The sequence below is a fragment of the Cajanus cajan genome, chromosome 2 (assembly GCF_000230855.2).
Source record: "Cajanus cajan strain Asha chromosome 2, NIPB_CcT2T_4, whole genome shotgun sequence".
NCBI classification, from domain to species: domain Eukaryota; kingdom Viridiplantae; phylum Streptophyta; class Magnoliopsida; order Fabales; family Fabaceae; genus Cajanus; species Cajanus cajan.
Genome location: NC_138518.1, coordinates 11,831,800 through 11,848,806, shown reverse-complemented (window position 1 = coordinate 11,848,806; position 17,007 = coordinate 11,831,800). Strand labels below are relative to the sequence as shown.

Here is a 17,007-nt window from a genome sequence, read left to right as displayed (position 1 = left end):
CAAAACAAGGGGAAAAGTTGTGGTCTGATGTGAATCTGCATAATGTTCACTCATATGTAGTTATATACTTGTAAAATATAATGCTATCTCTCATAGTCCAGTGTGTATTTTTGGCTTTATTTACTTTGGTGTGAATAAATAATTGTTAAAGCTCTTTCTGTTTCCTGAGCATGTGCATGATTAACTTGAAACTGAATTTCCCATTCTACCCCTGGCATATTCTCTCCCAACCACGTGTCATTTAAAATTTTAAGTTCAATTGGTTTCATTTTAAGGTCATTACATTACATACACATTATCTTGATGACAGGCATGCTGGTAGTGCTAGTTCCCTTTATATTATCAAAAGCCTGTCTTATTTTCTTGGGTCTGACACAAGATTTTTGGTGAATGGAGATTCTGGCACTTATTTTGAAAATCACTGCAGAAGAAAAAATACTACTATTCATTTGAGAACTTTTATAGCCTCATTATCTTTATCCTTTGGAACCATCCAGTACTTGTAGTTGGTTCTTGGATATTCCAATTGAATGGGGAAGCCAAGAGAAGCTGTTCTTTGTTTTGTGGCTTTGTTCTTGTTTTGGAGTTCTTCCAATGCTTTGCTTTCTCCCAAGGGAGTGAACTTTGAAGGTAAGCTTGAAATTTTGTCCTTTCTAGTTCCACAGATTTGTGAAAAAAAGTTTAACATCATTCCTATCTCTTCAAATCAGTTCATTAAGGAGAGTTTTGAAATGAGTCTTTATGTCTCTATCTCTTAATGTAGTGCAAGCTTTAATGGGCATAAAAGCTTCTCTAGTGGATCCTCACGGTATTCTAGATAATTGGGATGGAGATGCAGTTGATCCATGCAGCTGGAATATGGTCACATGTTCCCCTGAGAACCTAGTTATTAGCCTGTGAGTCTCTCTTCAATCTTGTACATTTTCAAGTTGAAATAGTTGCAAAACAAAGCATAAAAAAATGTTGAATACTTGCAAAATGTTATAGAAGTTTGATGAACCTGGTCCTGCTTTTTGCAGGGGCATTCCCAGTCAAAATTTATCTGGTACTCTATCTCCAAGCATAGGAAACCTAACAAATCTTCAGATTGTGTAAGTAATCTCAAAAAGACACTATGCATTTTAGAATTCTCAAGAAGCATGTTTCTTATGTTTATTACTTCTATGTTCTGGACAACTTTTCAGGGTGCTACAGAATAATAACATAACTGGACCAATCCCTTCAGAGATAGGAAAACTTTCCAAGCTTCACACTCTTGATCTCTCTAATAACTTCTTCAATGGGGGAATTCCTCCCCCTTTGGGCCACCTGAAGAGCCTTCAGTACTTGTAAGCATTTATGAGCTATGATTGAGGCATAGAATGTCATGTTGTCAGTGTAACTGTGAGCTGACCTGGTTTCTTAAATGGTCTCAGGAGGCTTAATAATAACAGTTTGGATGGAGAATTCCCAGAGTCACTAGCTAACATGGCACAACTTTCCTTTCTGTAATCCTCATGACCATTTTTTTTCTCCCTATTCTTGAATAAATTTTGTTGTTGTTTTTATTTCTAAAGATTACTTGTTTTTTGTGCTCACCAATTCAGTGACTTGTCCTACAACAATCTGAGTGGCCCTGTACCTAAAATTTTGGCCAAATCATTCAGGTAAAACTTTGTCTCCCTCCCCATTGATTTTAGTGACATTAATTAAGATTTGTTTAGGTAAACTTTTTCAAAAGCATTTCCAAGAGAAAAAAATAGAAAGGAAAAATGAAATAAGTTTAAGATAATTTGTAGAGCTCTTTCCTTTTAGCTTCTCCAAAATCTTGTTTTTAACATATGCATAACCTAATTTTAACTAATAAAGAAGCTTATTTAGATTTTCCTTCTTGTTTTTTCTTTTAAAAGTACTTTTAGAGAAGTTTATTCAAACAAATCATAATGTATTTCTGTGTCTGGAAAATGCAGAAAAAATTTGTACTAGCTTCAAAATTCTTCTCATTCCCTTGTGTTGTTTCAGTATTGTAGGAAACCCCCTCGTCTGCGTGACAGAAAAAGAGAAAAACTGCCATGGGATGACACTTATGCCTATGTCAATGAACTTGAACACCACTGAGGGTAAGATCCTTTCATAATTGATCATGAGTTTTTGAAATGGAATGATTTTGTCTTACAAGTTACATCACTTTCCCACTTGTTGCATTATGATACATTCTGCATAGTAATTGTACTAATGTTGATAGCAAAATCTCTTTGCTTACCTAGATGCTTTACCATCAGGCAGAACAAAGGCTCACAAAATGGCCATAGCCTTTGGTTTGAGTCTTGGATGCCTCTGCTTGATAGTTCTTGGTTTTGGACTTGTTCTATGGAGGAGGCACAAACATAAACAACAGACATTCTTCGATGTTAAAGGTAAAATCATAAAAATAAAACCTTTAGTTGAAGCTGAAATTTATGCAATGTTATGCTATGGATTTGTTTGGATAAACTTCTTCATAAATACTTCTAAAAAAAAAAATCATAAAAAGGAAAATTTTAATAAATTTTTTCATAAGTTAAAACTAATCTATGTACGAGTTAAAAATAAAATTACATAGAAGTTTATATGAGAGAGCTTCTACAAACTAGCATATGCTTAAGTTAATTTTAACTTACGAAGAAATTTATTTTATTTTTCTTTCCTATTTTTCTATTTTAGAAATGTTTGTAGAGAGGTTTGTTCAAACAGATTTCGTATGCACTTATGTGATTGCAACCTATCTTTAATTTTAAACATATTTGGTCCAATTATAATGGTTCCATCAATTTCTGTCTTATTTCTGAATCACTATAGACCGGCATCATGAAGAAGTCTACCTTGGAAACTTGAAGAGGTTCCAATTAAGAGAACTCCAGATTGCTACCAACAACTTCAGCAACAAAAACATTCTTGGAAAGGGTGGTTTTGGAAATGTCTACAAGGGAATTCTTTCAGATGGCACTCTTGTAGCAGTCAAGAGGCTTAAAGATGGCAATGCCATTGGAGGAGATATACAATTTCAGACTGAAGTTGAAATGATCAGCTTAGCAGTGCACAGAAACCTTCTCAAACTGTATGGATTTTGCATGACACCAACAGAAAGGCTTTTGGTTTATCCTTACATGTCTAATGGCAGTGTTGCATCCAGGCTCAAGGGTAAGTTCAATGATAGAAAGAATCACTTTTTCTTACTGTCCTTGATAGAGCTTTTGAATAAAAGTGATTATTTTATCTTGAGACTATGTTTAGATAAACTTTTCTGAAAGCATTTATAGGAATTAAGGTAAATTAAATTTTTTTCCTTAAGTTAAAAATCAACTTAAACACTTCAATTTTATATAAGCTTTCTCATTTAACCTCCCCCAAAAATTGATTTTAACTTGTCTATAAGTTAATTTTAATTTATGGGAGAAGGTTAAGAGTTTGTTTACATAAATTTCTCCATATATATTTATAGGAAAATAAAATAAAATAAAATTTTCCATAAGTTAATCTTAACTTATGCATAAATTAATTGGGAGAAGTTAAAGTTAATTTATATAAATTCTTTTAGCTTCTTCAAAAACATATTTTTAACTTATAAAAAAATTATTTCAACTTTTCGTTCTATTTTTTCTCCTATTCATGAAAAAGTTTATCTAAATAAGTACTAATTCATTTTATCTTCTTATTTTCTTCTCCTTGTGCAAGTGTTTATTGAAAAGTTTATCTAATCATGTTTTTAAGATAAAATAAGCATGCATAAGTTAGGTAAGTTGAGTAGTTGATTCAAATACCAATGTTGAATATTTCCAGGTAAGCCAGTGCTAGACTGGGGCACAAGGAAGCAAATAGCCTTAGGAGCAGCAAGAGGACTACTATACCTTCATGAACAATGTGATCCAAAGATAATCCATAGAGATGTGAAGGCTGCAAATATATTGCTTGATGACTATTGTGAGGCAGTGGTGGGAGATTTTGGGTTGGCAAAGCTTTTAGATCATCAAGATTCACATGTCACAACTGCAGTGAGGGGCACAGTGGGGCATATTGCACCAGAGTATCTTTCCACAGGGCAATCTTCTGAGAAGACCGATGTCTTTGGATTTGGCATCCTGCTTCTTGAACTGATCACAGGCCAAAGGGCTCTAGAATTTGGAAAAGCAGCTAACCAAAAAGGAGCCATGCTTGATTGGGTAAGCTTGTTCCCTTTCTTATTCATTAAAATTATTATCCCATTTTGTTAACTTGTAGAGTAGTTCAATGTGGGTTTGGAAGCAAAATCACCAATGGGAAAAAATAATCAAACATGTTTTTCTCAAAAATCTTTTAAAAGCATTAGTCGGAGGTGTTAGAAATTTTACATTAATCACTTAAGTATATAAGCAGATCACAATCTTCATTTTAGAAGTCACTTTTGTAGGATTGACTTATTAAAACTCACATGTTAAGATGATATCAAATATTATTCTAAGGATTGTTGTTGGGTTTATTATGTCACTCACTAACAGATTGCTATTTGCCTACTTGCACTCCTGCAAACTTCACACTAAGATGTGAAGTTCTAAACATAAATGATGTGTTAGATATCTCACATAGAAGATATTAGAGAGAAAATAAAAATAAAAATATATAAGTATAAAAATACAATGCATAGAAATGAGAAAGATGAGTACTAGGGTGTTCACAAGTAGGGTTGGGTTCATTTTGGCTAACCTTGTTATCTAATTGGATCAAAATTTTATAAGTTAGGTTGAATTTGTGTGATTTTTTTTTTTTGATGAGTTAAAGTAAACTTGACCCAATCATGAACGGGTTGAATCAATCAGGTCCAACTATTAAAAATTGAAAGAAAAATATAAAACTAAAAAAATAATAGAATGCATTGAAATGAGAAAGAGAAGTACCAAGTGATTTCCTCAAATTTGTTTATATAGGCTAACAAACTAACTTATTATCTCTAATTAACTATATTTCTATTACCTAATGAAAATTCAAAAGTTGAAGTCCTTATATTGTTGACATTCAGGTAAGGAAAATTCATCAAGAGAAGAAGCTTGAGTTGCTTGTTGACAAGGATCTGAAGAACAACTATGACAGGATTGAGCTTGAGGAAATTGTTCAGGTGGCACTCTTGTGCACCCAATATCTTCCGGGCCACAGGCCCAAAATGTCGGAAGTGGTACGCATGCTTGAAGGTGATGGGCTTGCAGAGAAATGGGAAGCCTCTCAAAGTGCCGACACTACTAAGTGTAAGGCCCATGAACTCTCTTCATCAGATAGGTATTCTGACCTCACTGATGACTCTTCATTGTTAGTCCAGGCCATGGAACTCTCAGGCCCAAGGTGATTTTTTCATAGCCATTTTTAGTTTTTTTTTTTTCTTTCTCTTAGATTATTTTTGTTTCTTATTTGGTTTCCTAGTCTCCTAAAGAAAGTATATGAAAATGAAGAACATATGATAATTGAGTCCATTCATAACTTCTGATTATATGTTGTATGATAGAAGCCTTAGAAGCTGAAAAGGGCTTGTTTTTGTTTTACTTTTTTTCAAATGTACATATACTTATTTGTTGAAGAAGGGTTTGTAGTGCAAATTTTGTAAAGAGAAAATGAAAACCTTTACCAGGTTTTCAGCGAAATTAGTAATTAAATGATCGATCTTACTTGCCTTGTTTTGTTTATTTGTTTATTTATTTATTTTTATGTTTCATGCTCAATGTAAACTTATTAGAGTTATTCGTCATATTTGATCATTTTTGTTGGTTCTTTATATTAGTATGTTATTTTAATCGATTGATTGGTTTAACTTTAACTGCTCACACGAATAGTTGAAGTATAAAGGTGATATATGGTCCGAGAAAATAGCACATCGCTTTTAATCGGGGGTTTAAGATGGACTCCTATAAATAATTGGAAAAAAATGATTAAGTTTTTCGTTCTTAAATTTTTTTTTTTCTCTAAAAAAATTAAGCTTTTTTTTATTAGTTCCTTTCTTTTAAATTTATTCAAACAAATACTTAATATAATATTTTTTTTTGGATCAAATAATCTTTCTGTGATATTCATTTCTTATTTACTCCCTCTATACAATATATATTTTTCCTTCAATTTTTTATACATCGCGAGCTTGACATTTAAAAGGGACAAACAAAAAGACTAAACATTAAAATGAAAGAAATCATTTGATAACTAAGTTTAAGATAATTAAAAATTAGACCAAGTAAAAATTACAATTTTTTTAGCGACTATAGTCTAAAAACATATGGGGAGATATAATAACGTAATTTTTTTTTCAAGAATAAAAAATAATTGTTTTACCGATATAACATCTTCTCAAGATTATATATCCTAATAAAAGTCTTTTTTTTTAATTAATTAATAATTTTTTATTCAGTAAATATATTCTTCTCCATCAAAATTGTAATAAGATTATTGAAGATCCATTCGCATTTAACTTTCAATCGATGATCCTTCGAATGTTGACAATTGATACTTCCATCCTTCACATCTACACTTGGTCTGTGGAATGAGAGCCTTCTATGCCTCCATAAACTTCCATACGATCTTGTCTGCGCTCAATCTCTTCTACTCTTACATCTCATATTTATAGGTCGTAACTGACTAACAAACTAAGTAATGTAAACTAACTAGTATCTATCGAAGTAAGGAGCACATGTCACATATAACAATTTCCACCTTGACAAAAGACATTATAGTATAATGTTTACATCCAACAACCTACATTGAGTAAATTCTAAAATGAACTTGCTCCTAAGAACTTAACTTTATTATTAGTTACCTTTTCTAGAACTTGCTTAAGTTTGTGGAACAAATGTGAGTCCTCTGGCTCCAGAGGTACTCTTATGAACCTTTCCTAATGCTTAGAAAAAAGTTTTATTTTAAAAGTTTTTTTTTTTACGATTTTATGATTAATTATATATACTGGTTAGCAGTGTAGACGGTGTCACATAATGACCCATTAGCCTCCACCGAAGTTAAGTGTGATGTAATTAGAATGACAACCAACATATCACTCAAAATCTCAATATCCAAAGAATGTTTAAGTCTTCAAAGTGGTGGTAAACCTTTTTTATTTTATTTTTACCTTTTCACTGTTTGAGTAAATGTACACATCACACACAATTTGTTACTCGAAAGTGACACTACTAGAATTTTTTCTATTACCTAAGGATTTTTCTAGGAATTTTTCATTAAAATTTGTAGGAAATAAGTTTTTTGCGAATTTTTTTACAAATTTATTTTCGTAGCTAATACCTTCGTGGATAATTGTTTCTTGCCAATTTCAAAATTCGCAAAAAAAATTCTTATGATTTTTACTAAAAAAAAATCTATAGAAAACTTTCTTGCAAAAAAAAATGGCAGCAAACTTTCTTGTGGAAAAAAAATTCTTAAAAAATTTGCAAAAAATATTCTACAAATTTTAAAATCCACAAAATTTTTGCAAGAAATTTTCCACGAAAATTAAAATTTGCAAGTAAATTTCTTGCAAAATTAAAATTTCCCAAGTAAATTTTCTGCAAAATTAAAATTTTGTAGGTAAATTTTCTGCAAAATTTCAAATTCCCAAGTAAATTTCCTAGGAAAAATCGCAAGTAATTTTTTAGAATGGTTTACACCTCTTCTTCCCCCTCCAAATTCCCCCGTACTGGAGGGACTAAAATTAGATGAATGCTCCTTTCCTAAAGATTGAACAAAAGAAGAAAAATCATGAAACTGCCTTCCGTCCACTCCATTCTATTTCAACTAAAAACCATGACAATCACGATTTTATTCAACTTAAAGAAAGAAATAATTATACACCAATAAAAACAATTTAATTCAAAATGGGGCCCCAAGCCGTATAGATGAACAGTCACAAAACCTTGTGCCATATTTAAAACTAATCAGGAGGGAATCGTCACCGATTCCAACAAAAAATTGGTATACCTAATAGGGCATACCAAATGAGTTGAATAAAACATATCAATGTGCATTTCGGCTCAAATTACAAATAGTGAAAACAAAAATATATAAAATCTATCACATTAGCCACCGAATTCCAATTCATCCAAAATATCTCCAGGCATCATCAAAGTACTGAAAGCAGTAGCATAATGTTATCTTAACCAACTACCTGGAAAAATGAAAGACACCAAACCTCCAAAAGAAATTCAGATCACGGCACAACTTCACAATGACTAAGAAACATGAATCAAACAATAAAATTAGACATACAACTTATAAGGAATATAATTGAATATTCCTTATATCTAATAATAATAGTAATTAAAAGCAACTAATAATGGAACTAGCTAATAGTAATCCACCTACATCTTAAAATGCCTAATTCAAGTGCTTATAAACTAAAATAAAATATATTAATTATAAAATTTATTGAAGAATTAAGAATCTTATCATAAACTAAAGTCATCTAGATAATTTATGCACAATGGATTGGGTGTTAGCAGCTGCATTGACATGTCTAATTTCTGATAATTAACATGGCTGAAATTAACCCAACAACTTTCTTACAAAGAATTGCTACTAATACTGTGAAGGCCTTATAGTTACCGTCGAGTTTGTGTGTTAATAATCAGACAGTTTCACCAACACAATAAAACAGCAAGAGACGAATAATAATAAGAATATAGAGCAAATAATATAATGAATTAAAAAATAAAATATAGTTTCAGGAGCATTGACTTGAACTGATTAACCTGTGCGGAATCAGAAATCAACAGCAACACAAGATCACTGCCGGAGACAGTTTCATATATGTCACCTAGAGTCCCATTCTCCTCAGAAAATCCAGCTGCCCGAGCTTCAGCAAAGGAACGAGAACCTTTCCTGAGTCCAATCTGCGTTTTAAAACGAAAAAACATTATTAAACCGCAAAACACTAATCAACAATTTCAGCATACATTCTATAAAAGAAACCAAACCAAACCAAAATCACACCTTGACCACAATATCAGACTTGGCTTCAGCAAGCGAGTCCCTTAGATTCTAAGCCTGAGCAGGTCCCTGGTAAACACAGTCACACGTCAACAATCATATCATAGATAGTAAGTGAGTCATAATGAAAACAAAACAAAACAAATACCAAGTCATAACATAAAAGCGCATTTCCAAACAAGATACGCAACATATTGAACATTTCAGAGAAACCATAAACCATATTGAACAAAACATTCCTTATGTCATCTTTATCAGTCTTCCAATAAAAACTGGAAAACATGTATAACACTCATTGAGTTACTAACAGCAGTATCAAAAGTTTCTACGGCAGAGTTTAAACAAGTGTCTATGCAGAAAACAAGAACACATCCTCTCACAACAAAGGGCCAATTTAATTGTACAAAAAAATAGCAGCAAACCAGTGTATGATATCACTGGACCTGAAACAGTTGCCATTTTTACTTTCATTCGCATGCTCTCATTCACATGCTCTACCTGACACAGGTATTCACTGATTTCAGAAAGATTATTGTTTTCATCATCATGATGAACCAACTGTAAGGGAAATTGTGGATGGAATTTACCTGCCAAGTATCATAAGCTGCATTGAGAAGAAACAGTGGTGTCCTAACACTGGCAATTAAGTGCTGAGGAAAATAGCACTGTGAATAGAATACCAAAAAGAAAAATATGAGATGCCTCTGCATCGGAGATAATAATAATAATAACAACAATACTAATATTTCATCTGCAAATTATGCCCATTTTAACAAAATATATCTCCTCTCAAGATCAAAATTACAATTTGATTATAGTCATACTAGTTGTGTAATTTTACAATCTTAAATGACAGTAAAAGTAGTTACCAAAATTGGATTGAGGTGACTGGTACAACTCCTTGGAAGGCTCTTTTGAACTCCCTGCCAAGCAAAGATACATTATTAATTTTAGATTTTTGTTGTTGTTGTACATGCATGCCTTGCTAACAATCAAGTAATCAGAAGTTATTGAAATCACCCTGCCATGAAATTGAAATAAATTTCCACAATACGGTGATTATCCAATTACAAGGCATTATTACATATTTATATCTTTACTGTTCCTTTCTTCAATTGGAGGAGCAAAGCTAAAGTCTCAAATTGATCGGTCGGTATGAATTCCCATAGAATCATATGATACTATTATTGATTGTTCTCATATTCAGTAATGAAGAAACTCAGATTTCTGATTTACACTTTAGTAGCGGATTTTGTATATGCTACAAATGTTGTTATGGTTGTACTAAGGCAATAAAAGATTTTTTCCAACATACAACCAATTTGAGACAGCCTCTTAACCACCATTAAAATTTGTTATTATTTGTGGTTCAGGTCTGAGAAATGATTGTTTGAGCCTAGTTCATCACTTTTTTTTTCTTCCATCAAGTTAACTGATTCACCATATTTTACAATATCTAATAGTAAATAGAATCAGAAGACAGCATCAAGAAACATTCAAATGAGAAAAGACTTGTAAGGTCACCACACTTCCGAACAAATTCCTTAAGCTGCGACGGCCAGATACATCAACGCTGCAAGGATTGGAAGAATAGGAAAATCGGTTGTGATTGATTATATAAAGTATAACCCCTAATAACCGTGATATTCCTATGTTGATAGCGATTATTGAAAATCAGAGAATAAGATCTTCTCTGATTATTGATTATTGAACAACTATGATAGGAAACCTAAATGCCGCACCTGACTCTTGCTTCTTCCTCCTGGAAGTCGAATAAGAAGTAATGAGGAGCTACTTCTTCTTCTTCCCGCTTCTATAGTTATACTTCGTCCCTGTTAGGGTAGGGAGTGGTCGAATCGCAGCATTAGGAAAGTGTGAATTCAATGAGCTACGTGCAGTACGAAGTGGTGAAAGAGGTAACAAGAGAGAGAGAGGAAGTGCGAATATGAATCCAAGAGAGAGAAAATGTGCGAAAGTGATGAAAAAGTGTGAATTAGCATATGGGTTCTAAAAATTTTAAAAATCTGAATCTGAACAGAGGTTGGTAAATTTAAATTAATATAAATTATACTTAATATATATTTAAAAAACTATTCTTTAATTAAAATTTATTATTAATTAATGAGCAGGAAAATTTGTAGGAAAATTTTCCTATGATTTTTCCTATAATTCATCAAAATATTATCTATTAATTATATTTGCAACAAAACAAAACTTGTAGGAAAAAAAAAATTTTACAATTTTTTTTAGAATTTTTTATCGGCAAAAAATACTATTTATATTAAATGTGGTTGCAATAAAATTTGTAGATATTTGTTGCAAATTTATTTTCGCAAAAATTTTGGCAAGAATCTCCTGCAATTTTTAATTTGTAAAAATTTTCACAAAAATTTTATATAATATTTAATTTGTAAAAAGAATCGTAAATATTTCGTGGAAAATTCTTTTCGTAGGAAAATCCGCAAAAAAAGAGCATATTTCTAGTAGTGATGGAGCATGGGGAAAGGGCTCCAAGGTTGTTGCACGAGCTTGGTGAGGTGGAGCGTGGTTTCACAGATAATGTGTGTGGCACTAGGGTTGTTGTGTGAGTGACTTTGAGGTTGCTATATTGTGGTTGTAACTAGGGGTGGGTATGCGGACCGGTCCGGCCCGTTTAAGGCCCGGTCCGTGAAGTCCGCATTTTTAACGGGCCGGATAAATCCGGTCCGCGAAATGAATGGACTTAAATCTTCAAGTCCGTATCCGGCCCGTGAAGCCCACGGATAAACGGATAAGTCCGCGGGCCCAATTAAATCTAAATTGTTTAAATGAATATTGACTCAGATTTTGAATTTCTTTTCCTTTAATTAACCTATGAAAACATGAGGAAAAAAAACATATAAAATGATATAAATATACTTCTAATAATAACATCAAACATTGTAGATAATAAATCAAAGTCTTAAATAACAAAGTTTACACATTCTAAATTTCTAATAGAAATATTTAAGTCTCAATGCCTTTAAAATTTAAAGTCCAAGCATACCAACTATTAACCAAATATTAAAGCCTTACTTCCATAAAACTTTAAAAGTCTTAATACACAACCAAACAAATATAAAACATTTGTAAGTCCAAGTACATCAAAGTCTAAATACCTTAAAACATCAAAGTCTTAATTAATATCTTAAAAACAAACATAAAATATTTGTAAGTCCAATTACATCTATCAAATATAATCAAGATTCTCCAATAATAAAATTTGAGTCCACATTTAAACGGGTAATCCGCAGGCTCGCGGATTAAATTCGCAAAATCTGCGGACTAAACGGGCCGGACCTAAAAAGTCCGTATGATTATACGTAGGGGTGGGTATATGGACCTGAGTCCGCGGACCGGTCCGTAAGTCCGCGGACTTCACGGATAATGGACCCATTTTTTTTAATCCGTATAATCATACGGACTTTTTAGGTCCGGCCCGTTTAGTCCGCGGATTTTGCGAATTTAATCCGCGAGCCCGCGGATTACCCGTTTAAATGTGGACTCAAATTTTATTATTGAAGATGCTTGATTATATTTGATAGATGTAATTGGACTTACAAATATTTTATGTTTGTTTTTAAGATATTAATTAAGACTTTGATGTTTTAAGGTATTTAGACTTTGATGTACTTGGACTTACAAATGTTTTATATTTGTTTGGTTGTGTATTAAGACTTTTAAAGTTTTAAGGTAGTAAGGCTTTAATATTTGATTAATAGTTGGTATGCTTGGACTTTAAATTTTAAAGGCATTGAGACTTAAATATTTCTATTAGAAATTTAGAATGTGTAAACTTTGTTATTTAAGACTTTGATTTATTATTTACAATGTTTGATGTTATTATTAGAAGTATATTTATATCATTTTATATGTTTTTTTTTCTCATGTTTTCATAGGGTAAATAAAGGAAAAGAAATTTAAAATCTGAGCTAATATTCATTTAAACAATTTATATTTAATTGGGCTCGCAGACTTATCCATTTATCCGCGGGCTTCACGGGCCGGATACGGACTTGAAGATTTAAGTCCATTTATTTCGCGGACCGGATTTATCCGGCCCGTTAAAAATGCGGACTTCGCGGACCAGGCCTTAAACGGGCCGGACCGGTCCGCATACCCACCCCTAATTATACGGATTAAAAAAAATGGGTCCGTTATCCGTGAAGTCCGCGGACTTACGGACCGGTCCGCGGACTCAAATCCATATACCCACCCCTAGTTGTAACACATAGCTCAAGCACGGGAAGGGAAAATAAAACAAAAAGTTAGTTATAGAGGCAACACACGTGGAAAAGGATACAAAAGTGGTGGGATTAAGGAGAACCAATAGAATTTGGAGGAAGAATATATATTTGAAGGACTTTGTGACATGAGAGGTGTGGAAAAAATTGTTTGACTTCTCTTTGATCATTTTCTCCTTCTTGAATTTATCTCTTTCTACTCTCCCTGATTCTCTCTAAAATTACTATTCTAGGTGAAGTTACTCGAAAGTTCAGCTGTTGAGAACATTATAGAAGATGGAATCGTGACTTGCAAATTGCTTCTCGTAATCGTTGTTGTTTTCTTGTTATTCGATAAATTCAGAAAATACACATTATTACTTGTATTTAGATTCTTATTGTTGATTCGTAATATCAGTTCTATTTCATTAGTTCTTTCATTGACATCAATGGATGAGAATACACGTACGAAGGAATTACAAAATTAGGTTGTGAATCAAGGTGAAGAACTTCGGAGATTGATGAATCTGATTGAAATTAGGGATCATGCACAACATGATCGAGATCTCGCACAGAAAGAAGTTGCTACTCAGTTGCAACATGCACCTTCCACAAATCCTATTAATTAGAAATACTATTAAAAGGAGGTTTCTTTACCTCCATTGTTACCTACACACCTTCCACAAATCCTATTAGAAATATTAATGTGAAGAAAATATCTCCTACTGAAATGCAGCTGAGGAGGGAGAAAGGCCTGTTTTATTTCTATGATGACAAGTTCACTTTTAATCATAAATGTCCTAATAGGCAGTTTTTGTTGTTACAAATTGTGGAGGATGATGTGGACAATGAATTGTTGGTCACTAAGGAGAATAAGGAATTCATTCACGATAATATTGAAGTTACTGAGGAAGATCATCATTTGTCCTTGAATGCTTTAAAAGGAGGTTTGGGAGTTGGTACTATTAGATTCATGGCTATAATCAATAAATTACCAATCAAAGTATTGATGGATGGGGGAAGTTCTGATAATTTCCTTCAACAAAGGATTGCTAAATTTTTTAAATTGCCTATTGAACCTGCACCTGCAATGATGGTTATGGTAGGAAATGGAAATTATATGGCTGCTAAGGGAATGATTAAAGATTTGTACATTCAGGTACAGGGAAATAGTTTTAACCTTCTCGTATTCTTGTTGCCTCTGTTTGGGGCTGATTTAATTCTTAGGCTTGGTTGGTTAAAGACTATAGGACCCCAAATTGCAGATTATGGTGTATTGCAATTGAAATTTATGCATCAAGGCAAATTTATTACCTTGCAGGGTGAGGTTGATGTCTTACCTACACCAGCTCACTTACATCATATCCGAAGAATGATCCATAATGATGCTATTTCCGAGGTCTTTAGTATGCAAATAATTGAACCAAACTCTCATCAATTTCCATTATTAGAATTGCCTAGTGACAAGGAACATGAAATGGCATTGTTGCTTCATTCTTATAGAGTTATTTTTGATAGACTTACATGATTGCCACCTCCTACATGATCACTTTATTCCATTAGTGGAGGGATCTAAAGCCATATAGATATCCTCAAAGCCAGAAGGAGGAGATTGAGAAGTTGGTTAATAGAATTCTTGAAGAAGGTATAATCCAGCCAAGTAAGAGCCCTTTTTCATCCCCAATAATTCTTGTTAAGAAGAAGGATGGATCATAGAGGGTTTGTACTAATTATAGGGACCTTAATGCAATCACTATTAAGGACACATTTCCTATACTTATAGTGGATGAATTAATTGATGAACTGTATAGTGCTACAATTATTTCTAAGCTAGATTTAAAGTCTAACTATCATCAAATACTGTTGAATACTGAAGATAGACAAAATACAACATTTAGAACTCATCATGGGCATTATGAGTGGCTTGTTATGCCATTTGGGCTCACTAATGCCCTACCACTTTTCAGAGTTTGATGAATAAGATTTTTAAAGGGTTGCTAAGAAGGTTTGTATTAGTTTTTTTTATGACATATTGGTATTTAGTCTAGGTTGGAAGGAGCATTTGTATCATTTAGAGGTGATACTATGAATATTACAACAACACCAATTGTATGTTAGGTTTTCAAAATGATCTTTTGGTGTTAAGGAAATTGAATACTTGGGACATATGTTATCTGGAAACGAAGTTGCAAAGGGTAATAGTAAACTTAAACCCGTGAAAGAATGGCTGTAACACCCCATTTTTCATACCATTTAGTGAGGGTAATTGAGTAATTTTCATAAATTTACAGGGATGGTTTAGTAGCCCAGAACGGGCCGTTCCCAAATTGGAACAGGCCGTTCCAATATACTAAAACAAGGGTAATTTAGTAGCCTAGAACGGGTCGTTCCAAAATTGGAACGGGCCGTTCCAAACTACTAAAAAGGCTTGTAATCCTAGTTCGGAACAGGTCGTTCCAAATATTACCGTTATGGGTTAAATGCAACCCCAGAACGGGCCGTTCTAGTTTGAGAACAGGCCGTTTTGGATGTGAATTTTACACATAATGTAAGAGTCCAAAACGGGCCATTCCGGATTTAAAACGGGCCATTCCGGCGATGCCTGATGCCTATAAATAGAGAGCTCTGACACTCCCAAAAAGCACACTTTTTAGTTCTGACTTCTTTTTTTCTTTACTCTCTTCTCTTCTTCTGCACTCTTTGAAGACCGAGGGGAACCCAATGGAGGAGACCAACCAGATCCTGCTTAGTTCAGCTACTATTTATCAAGGTACGGGGGGAAAAAGGATTATTTGTATACAAAGCTACATGAGGGAATTGGGTAGAGAAAGAGCCCCTTAGAATTATAGGTAATTTTATAATTATTTCTGTCTGAGGAATTGATGATCCCATTAGATTATGTATGTATTGAGAATTAGAAATATATATTTAATTTGTGAAAATGATGATATGGGAGAGAGAACGAAATTGTAGAAAAGTGCCTGTGAGTTAAGTTTTGGAAAAATTGGGGGTTTTACTATTTGATTTAATATTGTATTAAATTGGTGAATTTATTGGGTTTTATATTAATTTACAAATATTATTATATTATTGTTATAGATGTGTATTCATGGTTAATTGCTTGATGGGTATGTGAATCATTGTATTGTGTGGACTTATCTGTATGTAATATGGAATTTGAGTTATGAAATGAGATGTGTGGAATGTGAATGAGATGTGATTGTGGATCCCCGTACTGATGACCAGGGGTGAACACGACCTTAGGCTGCTAAAAAGGGTAGCGTGACCTTGGCACAGTGTTATGTCAGGGGTGAGCACGACCCTAGGCTGCTAAAAGGGTAGTGTGACCTTGACACAATGTTATGTCAGGGGTGAGCACGACCCTAGGCTGTAAAAGGGTAGCGTGACCTTGACATAGTAAGATTTGTGATGATTGTGATTGTGATATAATTGTGGTTCCTCACACATATGACCAGGGATGAGATGACCCTGGGTAAGTGATGCTACAGGGATGGCGTGCCCCTGGCATAGTGTGATATGAGTGAGGTAATTAATACGTATCACTTATGTCTAGAGTGGCACGACCTTGAGGTGGCGTGACCATTGACATAGTGTTAATTGCAAGATTTGTGATAGATTGGTGTGATTGTGAAATTGTGATGTGAATATGATGCATGATTGATAGAATTAGAATGTATGGATATGCTTGTAAAGACTTCATTAATTGATGAGTTATGATAAGATTATGTTGTGTTTTTCCTTGTGTTCTTTACATATAGATGTTTTCTTTTCTCACCGTATAATTTGTGGATGTTTTAGGTGAGGA

General features: G+C 33.2%; 1 protein-coding gene and 1 long non-coding RNA gene across 4 annotated transcripts; one reads left to right on the top strand and one right to left on the bottom strand.

Annotated features, from left to right (window-relative positions):
- Window positions 1–267: 267 nt before the first annotated feature.
- Window positions 268–5,666, top strand: LOC109814390 (protein CLAVATA3 INSENSITIVE RECEPTOR KINASE 5). Of its 2 annotated transcripts, none has more exons than XM_020378807.3 (11): window positions 268–630; window positions 764–896; window positions 1,020–1,091; window positions 1,185–1,328; window positions 1,416–1,487; window positions 1,587–1,646; window positions 2,002–2,099; window positions 2,262–2,396; window positions 2,818–3,159; window positions 3,799–4,178; window positions 5,012–5,666. In XM_020378807.3, exons 1-11 carry the CDS (start codon window positions 531–533, stop codon window positions 5,330–5,332), a joined length of 1,857 nt encoding a protein of 618 aa, XP_020234396.1. In that variant the 5' UTR covers window positions 268–530; the 3' UTR covers window positions 5,333–5,666. The 2 variants fall into 2 exon arrangements, with proteins under 2 accessions (XP_020234396.1, XP_020234395.1); XM_020378806.3 differs by having other exon boundaries at window positions 270–630; window positions 2,247–2,396.
- A 2,516-nt stretch (window positions 5,667–8,182) lies between these two features.
- On the bottom strand, window positions 8,183–10,907 carry LOC145954154 (uncharacterized). 2 transcript variants are annotated; one of them, XR_014431311.1, is made up of 5 exons: window positions 10,683–10,907; window positions 9,810–9,863; window positions 9,528–9,605; window positions 8,944–9,454; window positions 8,183–8,843 (listed from the first exon to the last, which is right to left on the bottom strand). It is a non-coding gene; the product is annotated as an uncharacterized LOC145954154 (long non-coding RNA). The 2 variants fall into 2 exon arrangements; XR_014431310.1 differs by having other exon boundaries at window positions 8,191–8,843; window positions 8,944–9,438; window positions 10,683–10,906.
- Between the last annotated feature and the right edge of the window lie 6,100 nt (window positions 10,908–17,007).